The sequence below is a fragment of the Xiphias gladius genome, chromosome 14, assembly GCF_016859285.1.
Source record: "Xiphias gladius isolate SHS-SW01 ecotype Sanya breed wild chromosome 14, ASM1685928v1, whole genome shotgun sequence".
In the NCBI taxonomy this organism is placed as follows: domain Eukaryota; kingdom Metazoa; phylum Chordata; class Actinopteri; order Istiophoriformes; family Xiphiidae; genus Xiphias; species Xiphias gladius.
In genome coordinates this window covers 15509378-15528450 of record NC_053413.1, presented here as the reverse complement: position 1 = coordinate 15528450, position 19073 = coordinate 15509378, and the positions used below count along the sequence as shown (strand labels likewise).

The following is a 19073-nucleotide window of genomic DNA, read 5'->3' as shown; positions in this document are numbered from 1 at the left end:
TGCCTAAAGAAACCGGCCTTTCAAACCCAAATATAATATATATACCCACAAGCAGCCTTTAAGTGATATTTCACTCGTATGGTGTCAGCCTTTTCTCTCTAGGATTGACTACAAAATCTATTGTTTTTTGGCAGTGACTGAGAATGCTGAGTTTGCTTGTTTAATACACGAGAGGTTAGGAAGCCGCTCAAGGAATTTCTCATAAGTAAATCAAAAATCTGTTCCCCAAGTGCCAGGTTTTTTTTCTCTGTCAGTTTTTCTGTTCCTTACATAACCCCATTTCTCTTCACAGAATAGGTTAAAAGATTTGAGTGCAAAAACAACTGTATGGCTTAAAATGCAATGGTGGCAGGTGAGCATTGTTTACAGTCTTGGTGGTTGCATCAGAAGCCATCAAAAGAAAAATGTGTGTGACAGGTGTGTGTGTGTGTGTGTGTTTGGGGGGGTGGGGTTGTGTGGTTGGTAGTCACAGCCAAAGATCTAGCCACGCTCTTTTTAGCACACCATAATACAATAATGCTGCTTTCACCGCTCCCAAATAAACTGAGCATAACTACGTATTAAAGTCAGACATCCCCAAAGGCCCTGCATGTGTCCATTCTCTTGTAATGTGGACTATATTTAGCTATGTAGGGTCTTTGGTCAGCTCAGTCTGTCTAAAAACAGAGATAGAAAAGCTAACACCCACTTTCTGACAAAGTGCCCATTGGAAACCAGAGATGCAACACGTGTGGAGAGGACCTCTTTTGTTGCTCTCATTTTGAAGTCTGCTGTGAAACTAGTCAAAGCCCAGCTCACACTAGGTCCAGGCCTCCACCTGCACTCCTCGAATCTGATTTTACATCCTTCTGATCCCTAATCCTGAGACTAAATTCCTCTCTTTCCTCACAGTGCATAATTGAGCGTGAGGTGCAGTTTTATGGGCTGTGAGCCAAACTCCTGCCAGAGACACGGGTCATGATGGAAGCATATTCACCAGCCAGAGGGGCGTGATTCTGATTCCTGGCAAGCATCCAACTGCAGGACAGTGTTCACATGATCCCCGCAGGCTGAGGTGATGAAGCTCAAACTGAAAACATAACCACTTAATACCTTTGGAATATTTGAGAATGACACACCACAAGAAAAATAAATATTCTTCATAGCATATCCAAAACAAATAAGCAGCAGCAAAACACAGAACTGAAGAAGAAAATGATGCAAAAATAGATGCTGTGTCATCTCACACAAATGACATGACTCATCTCACAGCGGCAGAGCAAGGGCCAAGGCAGAAAACACTTTCCTTCTCTTGCTTCTGTAACATCCAGGTGCTATATTTTACTGTCACCACAGAGCAATCATTATAAACACTGCAGGTTGCTGCAGGTAAACAGCTTTTAATAGCAGAGTAAGGTATGATAATCTCACCTGCCCAAGGTCCAGGGTAACATTCACCTCGTTGTACCCCAGCCCTCTGGAGAGAGGAGGGCTCTGCCACCACCGCTCAGTCCCATCAATGGCGCTGGTCACCGGGTGGGCTTTGTTTGGATCAACGGAGTTGCAGTAATCACAGAACTGACCCTGAATGGTGTGAAATTGTTGGTATTTAAAACACACACACACACACACATCCAAATAACGGCAGCCAACTCAATGCATGTTTTATAATGGAGCAAGGTGCTGGCAAATCACTAATCTACTGCAAAATATGAGATACAATGCAAACACCAGCAAATGTTAAATTCAGAAAAAAGCCTGGGCATGTCTCTGCTGTTCTTACAGCAATGTAGGGCCTGCTTTAAAAGAACTCCCGAGGGTACAAGACCAATGTTGAAAGGGCATTTCCTTTAGAAAACTTGGGACTCAACTACAATGGTGTAAAGCTATTCCTGGCAGTTGAACAACTTGGTCAGGGCGGGCAGAATTGTCAGGTTTTCGCTAAAGCTCCAAAGACTCATTTAGTAGCTTTTACAGAGAGGCACAACACATTAAGAAGGGACAAGGTTAATAAAATATCAATAAAATAACCCAATCGAATTTCAGACAGTGGTTATGTAGAATATATAACTTCCTGTTGCCTATGTGTACCAGATTACAATGTAATTGCCCATACATCGTTTGTATAGTGCTGCTATTTGACTTTTACGCAGGAACGAAAAGTTGTACCGGGACCGCATCGAGCTCCCACTCTATATTCTTACCTGTATATTTTGAGTAGGAAGTCCGATGTTCGGTCCGCCGACAAGCTTACAGTATAAATCATATCTCGGTGTCCCAGCCTCATCCTGACCGCATGTTGCCGTGGCGGAGATACCGGAGCCCTCGGCGAGGTTGAAATACGGGGGACTCAAACTAAAACCTGTTAAGTCATTAAGGGTTTCTTGTCCATTTGCGTCCCCGAAAAGCGCTGTCGACAAGGTGAAAAATAGAGCGAGGAGATGAGCTCCTCTCATCCCCCTCGCCATGTTCCGCAGTAGAGATCCCTGTAGATGCTGAGAGTAACCCGCGGCGCGCAGGTCTTGTCATCCGTAGATCTCCATGAAACGCGCCTAAGGGGCTGCGCGGGTTACGCGCGAGGCTCTCTCAGTGGGACTCCACGTCCGCTTGTGTCAAACAAAGCACTGAGTTGATCCTCCGCCGCTGAATGTGGGCTCTCTCTCTCTCTCTCTCTCTCTCTCCGCCGCCTGTTTCCAAACTAACAACGCCAGCTTTCCGTCTTCCTCACCAAACTGTGCGCCGCGCTGGAGCTATCAGGTGTCAGGCTGTCGATGGTCTGAGCTCGACGTTAATCCACTGAGTGGGGCCAAAGGTCCCCTATGACAGTTTACACTGCGTTTAGCAGCAGCACGTCCTCTTTCCTTTCTCGTTTAACCTCTCTAACGATTAAACATATATATTTTACTTCATATACATAAAGCGTCTTATATGCGCATACTTATTATTTGCACATTTTGTTTTTGTATCCTAATCCCAGTAGTTCTATAACCACCCCACAAGGAACCGCCTTGATTATGAGTCGTGTAAAAAACAGACATTGTACTATAGTCGCTGTGAGAAATGTTCTGCAATTTCAAAGCCATTTTGAACTGTCTGCTACTCGATCACGGGCTAAATGCAAAACAAAAACCAAAACATGTGCAAATAGCTCACAAACGGAAATGTCAGATTTTAATTATGAAATAACATTTATTGTACATATCGAAGCGAGTTAGGAAAACCTTTATACTGTAGGTTTCTATATTTGTATTAATAGGCTCCGTAATATCTCGTTTTATATTTTCATAGTTTTGGTATGAAAGCATCATGTTACCCCGTAGCAGGATCAGAAGAACCCTAAACCTGTGCAGTACCCCACCAGCAAGTTGACAGGGTCTAAAAATCCCTGATCCTTTAGGAATGGTCTTGGGGCGACCTCTAGCGGAAGAGAAAGCCGTCACACGAGTCATTAGTGAAGTGGATTATTGTGTCGCGCACTAAGTGCAAGTCCCAGGTTTACAGGTCACTTGGCTTTTTGTAACAGGGCCTTCCACACAGAGACAATTAAAACCACTGCTTTCCTTCTTGTCTGGGCCATTTCCACTGTCCCAGGTGATTCTCAATCAAAGCGAGTCATTCCCGCAGTGGCTGTCGCTATTCGGGCCCTTGGCCCCGGTAACTCGCGTTGTCCTCGTAACACTTGCACCACAACACTTCGGCATCGTGAGTCACTCGCAGGAGGGTTTCCGCGTGCCAGCATCGCTGCCATTCCGGAGACTGGGCGAGCTGCCGTCTCGAACGCATGTGTCAGCGCCGGGGGTGAGGGGGGGGGGGGGACGATAAGCAACAAACAGGAACTGGTTGTGCGGCGACTACACGACGGGATAAACGAAGCAAGGCTGACGAGGATCAAGGGTTGAAACGCTTGGGTTTTTTTTTTTTTTTTTAATTCTCCAACGACTCCGCATGGAGCCAACAAATGTACAGGTCAGATGAATAACTTTCCTTTGAAACCGCAGCGCTCCCCGTTTATGGAGTGGAGTGTAACAAGTATAGTAACTTTTCGGAACCAACCCAGCAAGTGGATTTGGATGCAGTCTTACTGGTTTCATTTTCTTCAAATGCTTAATTGTGATTCAGTCTAAGTATTTCTAAAGGTGCCGTTTCTCCATGTAAAATTGTTTCCCTTGTTTTAATAAACTATGTACGAATACGCAGTTTTGTTTTGTTTTTGTTTTTTTTAATCAGGACCTTTTGCGTCAGTCTTTCTGTTGTAGAGCTAATTGGCCTCCATCATTGACCAAAAAATAGTGATGTACATCCACTGATTCAATGGTAATCTGTGAAATGATTCAGTCGCAGTTTTAAGTAAGGGCTGGGACCAATTATAGGGTTCTATATAACGTCTGAGTTTGTTTTTTTGAACAATGTTTTTGTATCCTAGATAGAAAAGCTGACATGCGGTGCAGCTCTCTTTCAATGGTCTAAATAGGAGATACCCACCTCTACTAGGTGGGGGTGTGGTTGGGGTAGGGAGGCTCTAGATCAGGTGGACCGCACATAGAGCCTCTTCTAAAATTAAGAAGTAATTTTCTACTGAGAATTATAAGGTTATATCTGGATGCTAAGTTGACGCTTTACTCTTTTTCTTGTTTAAATTCACAAAATCATTATATAACTGGAGGGAATTATCAGATAGTGGGACACAGACAATATTTTAGCAACAATTTAGACACTAAAATCATTTGGTCACATCAAATATTTTCACTGATAAACATGAACTGACAATACAATTAATCACTTATTACTTAATAGATTAACCATGTACTCTATAAAAATTCAATACTGGCAAGATTCATAGGCAAATATATTTGGCTACCTGTATGTTGGCTGAAGTCGATTTATGCATTTTACGGGACACTGAGACGATGTGAACTCACTGAGATTAAGGTTCACACACAGACTCTCGTGTGGTGATTTCATAGTAATACAAGCTATGATTTTATCTGAAATTTTCATTAATTTACTGCTGTTTCAGAAAGCTATTGCTGTAGCACAGAAGGCCTCAGAAGAGGACCAGGCGGGGAACTATGAGGAGGCCATCTGCTCCTATCAACACGCTGTCAAGTACTTTCTGCACATTTTAAAACGTGCGTCACCATGGCTGGAAACATAATGCATCTAATGTCACACTAAAACAACACACCTACGATAATTAAGTCATTTTAAGAGTCTGTACATGGGTGTCCATCACTATAATTGTCTGATGGACCAATTAGCATCTACAAGTGAAATTACTCAACTACTGTTGGTTTTTCTTCGTGTATGTGCCAGTTTCAAGTTTGCTTGTTACGACAGATAGTTTATAAAATGCTAGTAACAAAAATCCGTAACAATATAGAATGGCATTAAAGGAATGTTCTCTTTCCCATCAGGTGAACCCCAGGGTAAAGATGGCAACCAGAAGATCAGAGATAAATGTAAACAGTACCTGGACAGAGTGGAAGAACTACAGGAGTACCTCGTGAATAAAGAGGTTCTTACAAGATTTAAATTTTTGTTTTAGAAATCTGGACATCATCATTCTCCATGATAATGAAATTGGAAAAGTGTCCCAACAGTTTGGATGTGCTGCAGCATAAATAGAATTAATTACTGCTACTTAAAAAAAAAAAAAAAAAAAAAAAGTTTAAACTTTAGCAAAGTGCCTGATCAAATGGTTTATGTTAGAATTTCAAGGTTAATAGTGCATCGATCGTCTGGTAGTGTTTAAATCCACAGTGTAAGTATAGAGGTGAGGGAAATGGGCTATGACTAAGCCACTAACCGAAGGCACCACATAACAAGTCAACTGCAACTAAGAAAAAGAGAATACCAAAATAAGACTTGGCTAACAATAGTGGCAGAAACGGTATATAGTTAAAATCCAAACAATAATTTAATCTCATAATCTCAGTAAGGCAATTTACTCGGAGGCTACGTCTTGACGTCATCACATTCCGTGTGCGCGAGTATCGACTTTTCGATGCGGAAGTTTCCTCCTCGATTTTACTCGGGAGCGATATAAGAAACGAAAACAAACCTCACAAAAAACTCGATTATCGAGCTAACAGACTTCTTGTAAGGCTAAATTCTAAAGCAGACTGTTTAAGAGTTGTTTATTCACGGCGGCGTTACATTCGTTTCGATTATTGGACAAAGTGATCGGCCCTTATGGCTACCAACAATAATTTACAGGTAAGTTGAAGACCAACAGCAGAGATGGATAAAACGCGTAAATACCATGACAAAATTGTCCAAATCTAGGAATAAACTGAAAAAAGTAACATAGTTGTTGTTAACCGAAATGTGTGGCCTAGTTTTGTTGGGTGATGAGCGGCATAAATGCCTCCGAGAGTGTAAAACGGCAGAACTTTTGTAATATTAGCTGCTAATTAGCATGATAAGCTAACTAAGCTAACCTAGGCATGAATTCGGCATTTAACTTGTCGACAACAAAGAGTCCACCAAAAGCTGATACTATGGCCTGTATATATTCTCGAGGTTGGTGCTTTCCGTTCTTACAGTACACGCAGTTGTTGCATTTGCTGTATATTAGCTTTAGGTTCTATTGACTGATATGAAGACCGCTAAAGAGATTAGCGTTGCTAACTAACTGGTTTTATTTCGCCAACCACTTTCAACAGAAAGCAAAACTTGTAACGTTATGTTCTTGTATTTGTGTTACAAGTACAAATTGTGCTACAGTTACATTATTAGCTACGGTAACCAAGAAGAAGTGAAAGGAAGTAAAGCCAGTACCTACAGGTGTCAAAGTAACTAACGTTGCTCTGTGTCTTTTTTATTGTAGAAAGCCATTGATCTTGCTAGCAAGGCGGCTCAGGAGGATAAAGCTCAGAACTACGATGAGGCTCTGCGTCTATACCAGGCTGCTGTTCAGTACTTCCTTCATGTGGTGAAATGTAAGGCCTAAGACTGCAAGCTGGCATTGAGTTTAGGATGTCCCCACTCTGATAATCAAACTCGTACTCTGGTAGTCGTGTAATTTTTCTTGGCGTAGCTGTAGCCTGTTGCGGGGATTTTTAAAAAGGCTTCATGTTCCTCCCAAAATAACATGCAAGCCATTCTCTACACTGTCATAGCAGTAGTGATGGCAAAAATAATAAAAAAAATTGCCTGAAAATGCAGAAGGGCGGTGTCTAGTGTCTACTCGAGCCCGAAATGATTTTTGTTGAACTTTCTTTGTGCTTCCTTCTGACAGATGAAGCCCAAGGTGATAAAGCTAAACAGAGTATCCGGGCAAAATGTGCTGAATACTTGGACAGAGCAGAGAAGTTGAAGGAGTATCTAAAGAAGAAAGAGAAAGCTCCTCCTGCTAAGCCTGTCAAAGAGTCACAGTCTGATGACAAAGGGTGCGTTTAAGGAGTGGGGTATGCCTGCTCATGGGATGTCATTCAAATCTGGATGAAAATTCAGTTTTTTGTAATGTTATGTTGTGTGTCTAGGAATGAAAGTGATGAAGGGGATGATCCAGAGAAAAAGAAGTTCCAAAATCAACTCTCAGGTTTGTAATATTTTTTAGGGGGGGACTCTCAGGCCTTCTGCATGCTTTGTATATTTACTGCTTGTGAGGTTTTTTTTTGTTTGTTTTTTACATGCAATAATGTCATAAGTAAGTCATTGTTTAGACACCTCAGTAATGTAGCATGTTATTTTTTTCCAGCTGCAATTGTTATGGAGAAACCGAACATCAAATGGAATGATGTTGCTGGTTTAGAAGGAGCCAAGGAGGCACTGAAAGAAGCTGTTATTCTTCCCATCAAATTCCCCCACCTTTTCACAGGTATTAAATATTATTTAATAGGAAGTGCACCTCTTAACTTTGCTCTTAAATGATAAAAGCAAATATCTATGTTAAATGGAATAGTTGTATCATTGTGCAGCTGATGGTGTTTTGGTGAGACTACTATAGACTAAATTACCTCTGCACTTGAATAACAGGAAAGAGAACTCCATGGAGGGGAATCTTGCTCTTTGGACCTCCAGGTACAGGAAAGTCCTATCTGGCTAAAGCTGTTGCCACAGAGGCAAACAACTCAACGTTCTTCTCCATCTCCTCGTCTGACCTTGTCTCCAAATGGCTGGGAGAGAGTGAAAAGTGAGTCGTTTTAAATCAACAGAAGCTTGGGTTAAGCATATCAATATCCAACATCCAACAGTGTTCTCCTGAAAGCATTTCCTGAAAACGTCCCTTCTGCCTCCCAGGTTGGTGAAGAATCTTTTCAGCCTTGCAAGGGAGCACAAGCCTTCCATCATTTTCATCGATGAAATAGACTCCCTCTGTGGCTCAAGAAGTGAGAATGAGAGTGAGGCTGCTCGCCGTATTAAGACAGAATTCCTGGTTCAGATGCAGGGTAAGTCTGAGTTTAAACAAATAGTTGTAATCACTGAATGTTATTATGTTCTCTGTGTTGCATGCTGAACAATCCCCGCTTTTAATGTTAAATTGTTTCAAAATCTAAGTTATATATTTTTTCAAGTCACTGAATGTCCTTCAGCAGTAGTCTGTGGAGTCAGAAAACAACCTGTGGGATCTAAAATGGCAGTTCAAGTAAAAAATGAATGTTCAGGAACTAAGTGAAGCGACCATTTCAGTTTCAGTCCCTTTCTGAATACTAAATTTTCACTGGGAGGATTATAGTTACAAAGCATGGATTAGACTAATGTGTCACCATAGAAACTCTAGGTGTGCATAGGGGAAAATTATAGCTGCAATGGGTGGGTGACAATAAGGTACTTTTGGGCAGCCTTAAAATATTTGGATTGTTGGGTCACATAAGTCCAAAGGCTGGCAAAAAATTCAGATTCATGTCTTCTGGTTTGTATAGGATTTGTTTCAGATTAGGGCAGTGGGCGGCCTCTTCTTCACTCTCTCTCTCTCTATTTTTCTCTATTCACTAATCAATAACTGAAGCATTAATGGCTCAAATGAACACTGAGTCACGCGGGGCAGGAAATTGCTACTCAAACTTTACAGCATGCTTTTTCTGGTCACTTGCCCAAAGAGACGTCAGAGAAGATATGCTTTTTGACAGGTAAGGGGAAAATGCCAATGACATCACTAATTAGGATGTTACCAGAGGTGCAGTATGGTTTATAGCTATTACAGCTGAAATATGATTAAACTAAATTCCTTTTTTGGGAGATAATTTTTACAAAAGAGCAACAATTCACACTTAATCATTAATGGGATTCATAATTTGCAAATCCAAAGAGTGAACACAAAAACATCAACATCTGTAAAATATAATGCAATCTAGTACAGCAGTCATGGAATAAAAATTTACATTGGTGAATGTGAAGGTGTATTTATCTATATTCATCAATATTATCAGTTGCTATGTGTGTTATATCCTCAGCAACTCTCCAAGACTTATTTCTTGCATGTGCATACTTACTTTATAATAAATATGCTTCCAATAGTCTACTTTGAATCCATAATTTTGTAACTTCAATACAGGCTGGTTTGATGCACCTAGATGGCTTTTGAAAATCTGAGTGTAAACCTATGAAACATTGAATCTCATTTATTTATTTTATAGCGGCTGTAACCCCTGTAATACTGAATTGTAGAAAGCTGCAGATGTTTAGCACATCAGAAAAGGCATCAAAATATTAGGTCTTTGTTGTGAGAAAAGTTCAATTTGAAGTGTATCTTACACTGGATTTGTTGTTTTACAGGTGTGGGGAATGACAATGAGGGAGTTCTGGTACTTGGGGCAACAAACATCCCATGGACGCTAGACTCAGCCATCAGAAGAAGGTTATTGTTATTAGTCAGTAAAAGTTGTTAGTAACCATGTTGTCATTCACCTGTGCTGACTGTACACCAATAATACCCTCTCAGATTTGAGAAAAGGATCTACATCCCACTGCCTGAAGAGCACGCCCGTTCCTTCATGTTCAAGCTCCATCTGGGATCGACACCTAACAGTCTCACTGAATCTGACTTTGTCACTCTGGGCAAGAAGACAGAGGGATTCTCGGGAGCAGATATAAGTGTCATTGTCAGAGACGCTCTAATGCAGCCGGTTCGAAAGGTCCAGTCAGCAACTCACTTCAAACGGGTATGTCCTTTTTAAAATATCACACTGTTTTGTGCTTCAGTGTAAGGTGTTATACAGTAGCTAACTGTTACCTTTGTTTCCTCTCTAATGTTTTGATTTAAATAAGGTACGAGGTCCATCCAGAACTGACCCCAACACTGTTGTAGAAGACCTCTTGACTCCTTGCTCACCTGGCGATCCCAATGCGATTGAAATGACATGGATGGAGGTCCCTGGGGAGAAGCTAATGGAACCTATAGTATGCATGGTAAGGATATAAAAATACTAAATGGTAATGTAAAGGCATATTAGAGCCCTAATTTTAATATACTATAATATTGTTTTTCCTCTTTTCAGTCTGACATGCTGAGGTCTCTGGCCAACACAAAGCCAACAGTCAATGAACAAGATCTGGACAAACTGAAAAAGTTCACAGAAGACTTTGGACAGGAAGGCTAGGTGGGATGAATGAGCAAAGTCAAACCAAAGCAAAGGAATTGTGATTGTCTCTCTTTACTGTCCTTGTCCCTTTTTTGTCTCTGTCTCATTCTAACCATTCACCAGACTTAGTGGTTTATAATAAGTGGGCAAGATTACTTCTCTGTTCTGCCAGTCTGTTAACCACACAAAGGGTGGAAAACCTAGTTTTAGTTGATATTCACTACTGTCCAAAGAAGACTTTCCATCTACAGCTGACCTGATAAAAGAATCAATAACACATAGGGAATATAGAGGGTTATTTGGCTTATGCACTTAACAGAACACCTAAACAACAGTTACTGCAACTGTGGTTACTGAAATCAAGATTATTTATTTCAAGTTAGGACTAAATATTGCATCCTTATTTTCTAGTCAGAACACATCTCATTAGACTACTAAATACCCCTTATATGTTCTCTATTTTGTATTAAGAAAAAAAAAAAACATTTTATAGCGTATACTGTACTTTGTGGAATATATAAATCTCGGGCTGGGGATGTGAAGCAGGCAGCATGAGTTCACAGTATTTGTTTGAAATACTGTATGCCATTCTCATCTCAAGGTGGTGGACATTATAGAGTTCAAGACAGAGATATTTGGTATGAGAGCTGCATTAGGTCCTGTGGCAATTTTGGATTGTTTATCAAATTTCCAAACAAATGACAATTGTATTTGTTAAGTCAGTTGTCATTAGAATTCAACACAGCTATTAGGGTGGATCACCAGTGGTGCCGTATCAGCATTCATTATTTTACCGTTTTGTTTTTAAAGGACCCGATACCTTTGAAATGCTTTATCACTCATCTCATGGATTTTTTTTTTTCACAACCGACGACGCATTTTTTTGTCACTGTCCACAGGCTTTGCTAATTATCCTTAATACAAAGTGCAAAAAACTAAGCCTTATATTAAGATAAAGTCCCATTGCGAATTTCAATAAAACAAAACTGAGGTGTTGAAGTTGGACAATGGTGGCCCAGGTTGAGAGATAATCTTCCTGTACAATTTACAACATAGGAATTAATCTCCAATCATGGAGTATATGTAGCCATAAGTGGCAGTGTGCACCACGTGCCTTCCAGAAAAGCAGCAGGTTTTTTTGTTCGTTTTTTTTTTGTTTTGTTTTTTTTAATAGGTTTATTTCTAAATTGGTCATACTGCTCATATATTGAGTGCTTTGTCACTACAAGAAAAATGTATACTTGCACATTTCATGTAAGATCTTTTAGAGATTGTATACAGCTGTTCTTTTGCTCATAAGGTGTGCAAACTTTCTCTTTTGAGTTTTGACGGGAAACATCTCTTTTATTTTACTGTAAATGTCTATACATATAGCCAACTCTTCAGCCATTTCTTTGTGAAGAGGTCACATATGCATAAGATTTTCTGTTGTTCGTTTCCATGATGTAAATAAAGGTTATAGCTATGTCAAGAAAAGCAGTTTACTTGTTTGTTAAAATCCACGACTTGTTATTGACAAGGATTTACAACAGAGGTGTAGGTTCATTGATAAAGGTTACGCAATTTTAAATAGCTACTTGTTGACCGTCACCTTCCAGTCGACATACCTGGCGGCTGGTTGGGTGGGGAGTGTGACGCTTAGGGGTGCAGCTAACTGGAACGGATACGACGAATGAGGGAGCGGGACGTTGCATTGTGGGACTTGTTGTGAACGCACAATCGAGAAGCACTGTAATTCCAGACAACCTTTCGGCTTGAGAACTACAAGTACCAAGTACGACACTTAAGCGTCCGTTTACAGTGCACAGTTCGATTTGTTTTGGTTTATGTAGACTGCGTTTTGTCACGGGGAGCCGAGGTCCACCGCGGTACTCTAACCTTACCGTTACACATCTTTGACCCATTGCCAAACCCTCCAAAAACCCCTCCTCCGAGGTCTGTGTTTCGCCACCCCTTTTTTCAGGGCCGCCGCCTGCCTCGTACCTTCGTTATCGGACCTCTGGAGCTGGCCTGCTAGTTAGCAAACAAGCTAACGACTGCCAGATTTCACCCATGTCCTCTGAAGACGGGTTGAGCTCAACGATCACGGATTGGCTTTTCATCAATTCCTGGTGGCTCCTCCTGCCATTTATCATGCTTCTTGTAGTTGCTGCCTTCATTGTTGCCTTTGTGTTGCTGTTATACATGATATCGCCTCTTATTAGTCCCAAACCTCTGAAACTGAACGGGGCCCACGTCGTGGTAAGTGCACCGGAGAGCTAACGTTACTTCGCTCGTTAGGCTGGTAACGGCAACTAACGGTCACTCATTACTGCTCTTTAGCTAGCTTCAGGTTCTAAGCTACCCGAGTTCGGGCTGTGTATGTCTGTTAGCACTAACGACACAGTCAATAGCTAGTCATAACTATTTGATGGAAAAATACATTTTTCAGAGTGCAGAATTTACATCTCTAGTCGACTGTTAGTTAAAGGGAGTGACGCCCACATATTGGATAAGTAACGTTACAGTCAATTTCAGAATTTACTTAGAGACCAGTGTATAAGGTACATCTAGATAAAACATGATTCACTTAACGCTAAATGAATAAAACTGGTTAATGCTGGTTAACCTGGCTATGTATACGAACTCAGTGACGGTTATAATATTCAGTTTTGTTGAAGCAGGTGTAGAGAGGTTCGTACTCAACTTAGTTAATTGTCAACTTAATGGTTATGTCACTGAGAGTAGGTGATATATTAAAAACACCTCTCAGTATAACGCAATACAGCTGCTCACAGTACTACAAACTGCAGCCATTAAAATAACCAAGAAGTTGAATCAGCATCTCTATAATAGTTTAAGCAAAACTGAACATTATAACCTCCAGGCTTGTTTTATTAGACTGCATTAGTTCTTGTTGGGTGTACCTAAGAAATTGTCAGCGGTGTGCAGTTTTGCTCATTTCATTATGCCAAGGTGGCTAGTCCAGTTAACCTGCCACTCCATTCTGCAAGTTGCAGGTCAGCTACCCTATATTTGAGCTTTGATTAATGATATTCTTACCCTTTGAATTTTCAGGTGACAGGAGGCTCGAGTGGGATTGGGAAATGCATTGCGGTTGAGTGCTACAGGCAAGGAGCATTCATCACTTTGGTGGCACGAGATGAGGTCAGCACAAACCACATTCGACCAATCATTCCATTGCACCCAGCCTCTACATAACCTGTTTGTTGTTATAGCCAATTCATTTGATTTCAAACACGGTGAAAAAAACTCTAAAGGGGAATTTACTTTATGGCAGATGAAGGATGTGCTTCACTCACATGCAAAATGTGCTTTATTTTGTTTTAAACAGTTTGCCTGCATGAGAGTATAAATGTATTGATGATTTCACATTACCATTTAGTTTTTAAAGGTGAAACTTGATGACATTCTTAAGCATTTACACATGTTTTAAAAATATTAAACATGCTTTTTTTCCCCCTTTAGGCTAAACTGCTTCAGGCCAAGAAAGAGGTAGAGAAATTTGCCATCAATGACAAGCAGGTATGGGTTTAGTATTTATTTCAATGAAAGATGTTATGACTGTGTACATGTTCATTAAGGGCATTACATCTGATACCATTTGCATTAGATTACAAAAGATCATGTACAATTTCTTTATTCAGGTGGTGCTCTGCATATCAGTGGATGTCTCCAGTGATTACAGTCAGGTGGAAAGTGTGATAAAACAGGTAATCTTATCTTCTCCATCACAGTGGAACATCTCAGACTCCTTCAATAATTCAATGCTGAAGTATTGTAGTGGCTTTTTCCTGTTGTGTAGGCTCAAGAGAAGCTGGGGCCTGTTGATATGCTTGTGAACTGCGCTGGGGTGTCCATTTCTGGAAAGTTTGAGGAAGTGGAGGTGGATCGTTTTAAAGTAAGTACCTGAGTGTGTAACCAAGAACCGACCATTGTTTTATGTTCAAAAGTCAATAAGCTACTCTGAACAGTACTAAACATTAGCAAACAGTTTTAATCAAAAAATAAGTTCACTGCTCATGTTTACACCACAGCGTAAGTGTCACTAAAAAAGGAGATAGTTTTATGAATTTATTATATTCTGTTTAACAAACTCGTGTGTAAGGCCATATGTTTCCAAGTGATAAGGGGAATGATACTTAAAGAGCTCTCCTGAATTTTTTATGGAGATATTAGATTTGAAACAAAATTGATTTTATTTTATTTATTTACCTTAAATGCTTCCTGGTAACTCTAAGAACATTTTTGGAATCTAGACCGATTTGATAAAATAACATACTCAGTAATTTCTGTCTAAGTTATAAAAAATAATCTTGCTGAAGACCAACATGATAAATTTGCACCAAGACCACAGATAAGCTCTTTGAAAATGGGTTTTATGCATTAAATACATAAAAAAGTAAAGAAGGTTTGATTGCTGTCCAACTTTGTAGGAGATCTTGTTACTTTCAGAGGAGATTAAGAAAGGGCTAAAGTCCCAGCCACAATTTTATGCAAATTGCAGTGTGTTGTGAATAGTATATTGGAGAAATTGTGCAACTGTATTAAGGTTGTGAAATGTCTGTAGGTACGTTTATGCAACACTTCACTGTGGACTACCACTTTGTAGTATGTGTTAACCTTGGCCATATTTCCAACAGAAACTGATGGAAGTGAACTACCTGGGCAGCGTTTATCCAACACGGGCCGTCATAACCACCATGAAGGAGCGAAGAATGGGCCGCATCATGTTCGTGTCCTCCCAAGCAGGCCAGATCGGTCTGTTTGGATACACTGCCTACTCCCCATCCAAGTTTGCACTGCGTGGCTTAGCAGAGTCGCTGCAGATGGAGGTGAGTTTTACCTCCTCATGATTGAAAACCCTTCTGCACAGATTTCCACTGCACACCAAGCAAACACACTGCAGCTTCAGTCAAATTCACGCTGCCTCTAGTTAAAATTATGTAGCACGTATCTGCCACTACTTTGCTGCTGAGGGATGAGCATGTGTATGTTACTGGTGTGAATTTTGTAATAAGGATTCCCAATATACCAATAGGGGGCGTTCATTCTTAATTTAATTGCCTTACAGCCATTTTGTATAAAATGCCGATTGGTGTCAGTTATCAATAAGGTCAAATAAGGTACATAATGGTCGGTGAGTGTTGCTGTGCTTCTACTCCAGATAAAGCCGTACAATATCTATGTGACTGTGGCCTATCCCCCTGACACTGACACTCCAGGATTGGCTGAGGAAAATAAGACAAAGGTAAACGCTTTAACACAATTAATAGTAAATAATTTTACTTTAATTTCCCCTTATTTAAAGCTTTTCCTCCCTTGTTCTTTTCTCTCCTAGCCTCTAGAGACCAAATTAATCTCTGAAACATCTGGAGTTTGTCAACCAGACCAAGTGGCCAAAATTGTTGTGCGAGATGCAGTGGTAAGAAATTCAGTTCAGCCGCCACCATGCTTCTTATCTAATTTTAATCATCATGTAAATTATTTTGGAGGAAGATAGATAGTCTGTTGTAAATGTACTTGCATGTTTTTCTTTGCTTTGCAGCAGGGGAACTTCAACAGCTCCGTGGGACCTGATGGTTACATGCTGTCAGCCCTCACCTGTGGAATGTCACCTGTCACCTCTATCACAGAAGGTCTCCAGCAGGTACAACCACATGAATGTTACCATCACACTGGCGGAATCAATGCTCCCCCAGGCTGCTATTAATATTGTGCGATTTACAAATTCCAACCTCAGTTTATCTTCTGTACAGATTGTTACCATGGGATTATTTCGGACCATCGCCCTCTTCTACCTGGGGAGTTTTGACAGCATTGTGCGCCGCTGCATGATTCAGAGGGAGCAGTTAAAAGCAGCTGACAAGAGGGAGTAACTGAAGCCTTACCTACTTCACAGCCCAGTGCCCCTCATCCTCCTACACACCCCCCATCCCATGCCCTCTTCCAGCTGTAAAAGTGCACAACCATAGGTGGGAAAAAGGCCAAGATTTGAGAGCATTTCTGATATCAACCTAACAGACAGGATGAAAGAAAATGGCAGTTGTTTACTCTTTGCTGGTCCAGTGACATAACTCCTCCATAGACTTCACAGCCATTTCAATTTTTATATCCTTTCAGAGCATTCCAGTGACTTTTCAGTTTAATGTGTCCACCTGCTTCTTTTTGAGGAAGCAGCTTTACTTTAGGGTAATGAAGGCAAACTAAACATCCCACAGCCTGGTTTTAAGAGTAGGTAGGCTTTGTGAACCACTTACATTTTAGATAACATGCCCCCCCCCCACAGAGTGGAAAAGCAACAGATAGCCTGTCTAACCAGTTGTGCCAAATACGGCTTGAAATTCCTTCCCACCAGGGGCTATAGTGAAAACGAGAATGGTAACTCTCACGTTTTGCCATATTGTTGCATGTATTACAAAACTAAGTCCACCTTGTAAGAATTTTACTGTTTTCACTAAACAAGTCCCTCCTCCTCTACCTTTTCGTACCACAAGTCTTTGCAGGCAAAGCACCTTCCTTTTTGACTGAATAACCTCTGTGTTTGAAACCAGTTGTGACCCTCAGCGTTTTGTTTATGCTGTGGGATGTTTTGTTTTTGTGTTGTGTGTGTGTGAACCAAAACAGGAAGAGATACAACAATACTCTTCGATGATATCAGAGGTTGAGAGAGAGCGTGTGGTTTGTTTTTTTTTTGTTTGTTTTTTTTTAACTTATGCAAAAACATAATTTCCAGAAAATAATATTCAAAAATTGTAGACACAGTTTCGGGCAAAGAATTTTGGGTGAATTGTTTGCATGACTGCGCGTGTGTTCATGTTTGCTGTGACTGAGCCAACCCTAGGGAGAGAAAAGCCATTAGACTTGTCTCGGGAATAAACACACCAAATTATTTTCTCATCATCCCAGCATATTTCATTGAGAAAGGAAAGCAGGTACTATGGGTTGAAGCCATGAAGTTAAATGATGGGGAAAAACATCAGGTCACTTTTCAACTGTGCATTTGAGTACACCTGTTCAAGTTCAGTACACTTTTTTCCTTAAATGTGTTTACATGCAGTTTTGTGTGACTGTGCACATATTCAGCCAGCCCCAGTCAAGATCCAAGTGGGATCCATGATCTGTAGGGGTGGTGTAAGTCAGGGCAGGGCAAGACTCGCTGGTTCAAGTCATGTCCCTGTAGGTCTAGTGAGGGCGCTGGAGATTTGTTTTACATGAAGGCCAAAGTAGTAGAGGGACTAGCATGGAAGTGTGATCCTTGTCCTTCTGATTTTGACCTGCTGTCACTCTGTCATGCACAGCTGGGACTTTGTAACTCCCTAAATAACGATATCGATTCCCTCCTGATTTCTGTCAACCCTTGGAAAATCTTGTATTTACCATATGACCTTCTTATTATTTTGCATATAGAAGGAGAAAAAGTACAGTGTCAACTCTCGCAAGTCTTCCTTTTGTCCATCACAAACAGGGAGAATGTACTTTAATACAAAGCATACAAATCAGAACATAGAAATATTATTTTTAAATACACTAATATTTGAATGCCAAAATGTGTTAAGACAATTTCTGTAGATGCAATGCATTTATTTGAGAATTATTTCAATGTTGCTGCTCTGTTGATCTTAGAGTTAGTTTGTAAAAGATGTGGAGCAGTATGGGGACCCATTCTAAGCCTTAAGACGTGACTACTGGTGAAGCTAATGCTATAAGAATGGACCTGTCTGCAGAACAATGTGGCTTAAGCCACATGTGGTTCATTTAATATGACTTTTCAGTGGAAAATGCCAACTGTTTTTGTGTATCTTGTCAATTTCCAGTCTTTGTATGATAAAAAGAAGCCTTACTGAAATCCAAGATATGACAGTGAGAATGGATGACTTATGTTTGATGATGTTCTCATTTGACATTGGTTAAAGGCATACTGTCCTGCACTCAGCAGCTTTTCATAATTGTACATTTATTGCTTTCAGAAGTTCTCTCTTACCTTGAGGTAGCAACACATAGTTGATAGAAAATGTAGCCCATATAAAAGAATTTTTGTTTTAACACTTTTAAGCTATGCAAATGAAGCCTATGCTTACAATAAGTTTAAGTCAAGATTTAAGTTCTGTAAGTCACTAATTTCCCCTATCAAATACTTATTGAGTATTGAACATGAAAGTCATAATGCACTCGTTTCATTCTTCTTTCTTGCTTGTTACTTTTTTTTTTTTTTTTTTTGCCAAAAAACTTAACACCTTCACCTTGTGTGCCATTGAAAGAAAATGTGAGAAGTGAACGTTTCTTTGTCTTATTTTTCTTACATGATAAACTAAATAAATACCTGTGAGGAAAAACAAATTGTAATTCCTAGTCTTCATACTTAGTTTTGGATGTTGATAGATGTTTGTGGCCTAAAATAGCCTCTTGCCTGGGGGGTCGGGGAGGGTTGTGTGAATTTAAGTATTCTGTTTGATTTTAATCAAACAGATTTTAATCTTCCATGAGGGGACTTTCCAGAGCAGCAGCTCTCTCAGATTTACAGAATACAGGATTTTAGATGCTTTGTCCTGTCTGAGAAGAAGAAGA

The 19073-nt window shown here is 40.3% G+C and overlaps 3 protein-coding genes across 5 annotated transcripts in view; 2 read left to right on the top strand and 1 right to left on the bottom strand.

Annotated features, from left to right (window-relative positions):
• Positions 1–2608, bottom strand: part of LOC120798860 (laminin subunit alpha-3-like) — a 54303-nt gene extending 51695 nt beyond the window's left edge. For both annotated transcript variants that reach the window (XM_040143628.1, XM_040143630.1), the window contains exons 1-2: positions 2184–2608; positions 1411–1563 (exon numbers count right to left, since the gene is read on the bottom strand). In XM_040143628.1, the coding sequence (XP_039999562.1) occupies positions 1411–1563; positions 2184–2447 (417 nt within the window). In that variant the 5' untranslated portion in view covers positions 2448–2608. The remainder of the gene's footprint in view (positions 1–1410; positions 1564–2183) is intronic.
• A 1301-nt stretch (positions 2609–3909) lies between these two features.
• vps4b (vacuolar protein sorting 4 homolog B) lies at positions 3910–11971 on the top strand. Of its 2 annotated transcripts, XM_040144476.1 has the most exons (13): positions 3910–3945; positions 4997–5108; positions 5394–5494; positions 6809–6920; positions 7220–7370; positions 7464–7522; positions 7682–7801; positions 7960–8116; positions 8224–8372; positions 9700–9781; positions 9866–10085; positions 10192–10332; positions 10422–11971. In XM_040144476.1, the coding sequence occupies exons 1-13, from the start codon at positions 3925–3927 to the stop codon at positions 10521–10523; spliced, it is 1527 nt and encodes a 508-aa protein (XP_040000410.1). In that variant the 5' UTR covers positions 3910–3924; the 3' UTR covers positions 10524–11971. The 2 variants fall into 2 exon arrangements, with proteins under 2 accessions (XP_040000410.1, XP_040000411.1); XM_040144477.1 differs by lacking the exons at positions 3910–3945; positions 4997–5108; positions 5394–5494 and adding an exon at positions 5947–6195.
• Positions 11972–12314: 343 nt separating this feature from the next.
• On the top strand, positions 12315–18630 carry kdsr (3-ketodihydrosphingosine reductase). The gene is made up of 10 exons (XM_040144612.1): positions 12315–12746; positions 13563–13652; positions 13974–14030; positions 14153–14218; positions 14311–14406; positions 15149–15340; positions 15673–15756; positions 15847–15930; positions 16054–16155; positions 16265–18630. Exons 1-10 carry the CDS (start codon positions 12558–12560, stop codon positions 16382–16384), a joined length of 1080 nt encoding a protein of 359 aa, XP_040000546.1. The 5' UTR covers positions 12315–12557; the 3' UTR covers positions 16385–18630.
• Positions 18631–19073: the final 443 nt, after the last annotated feature.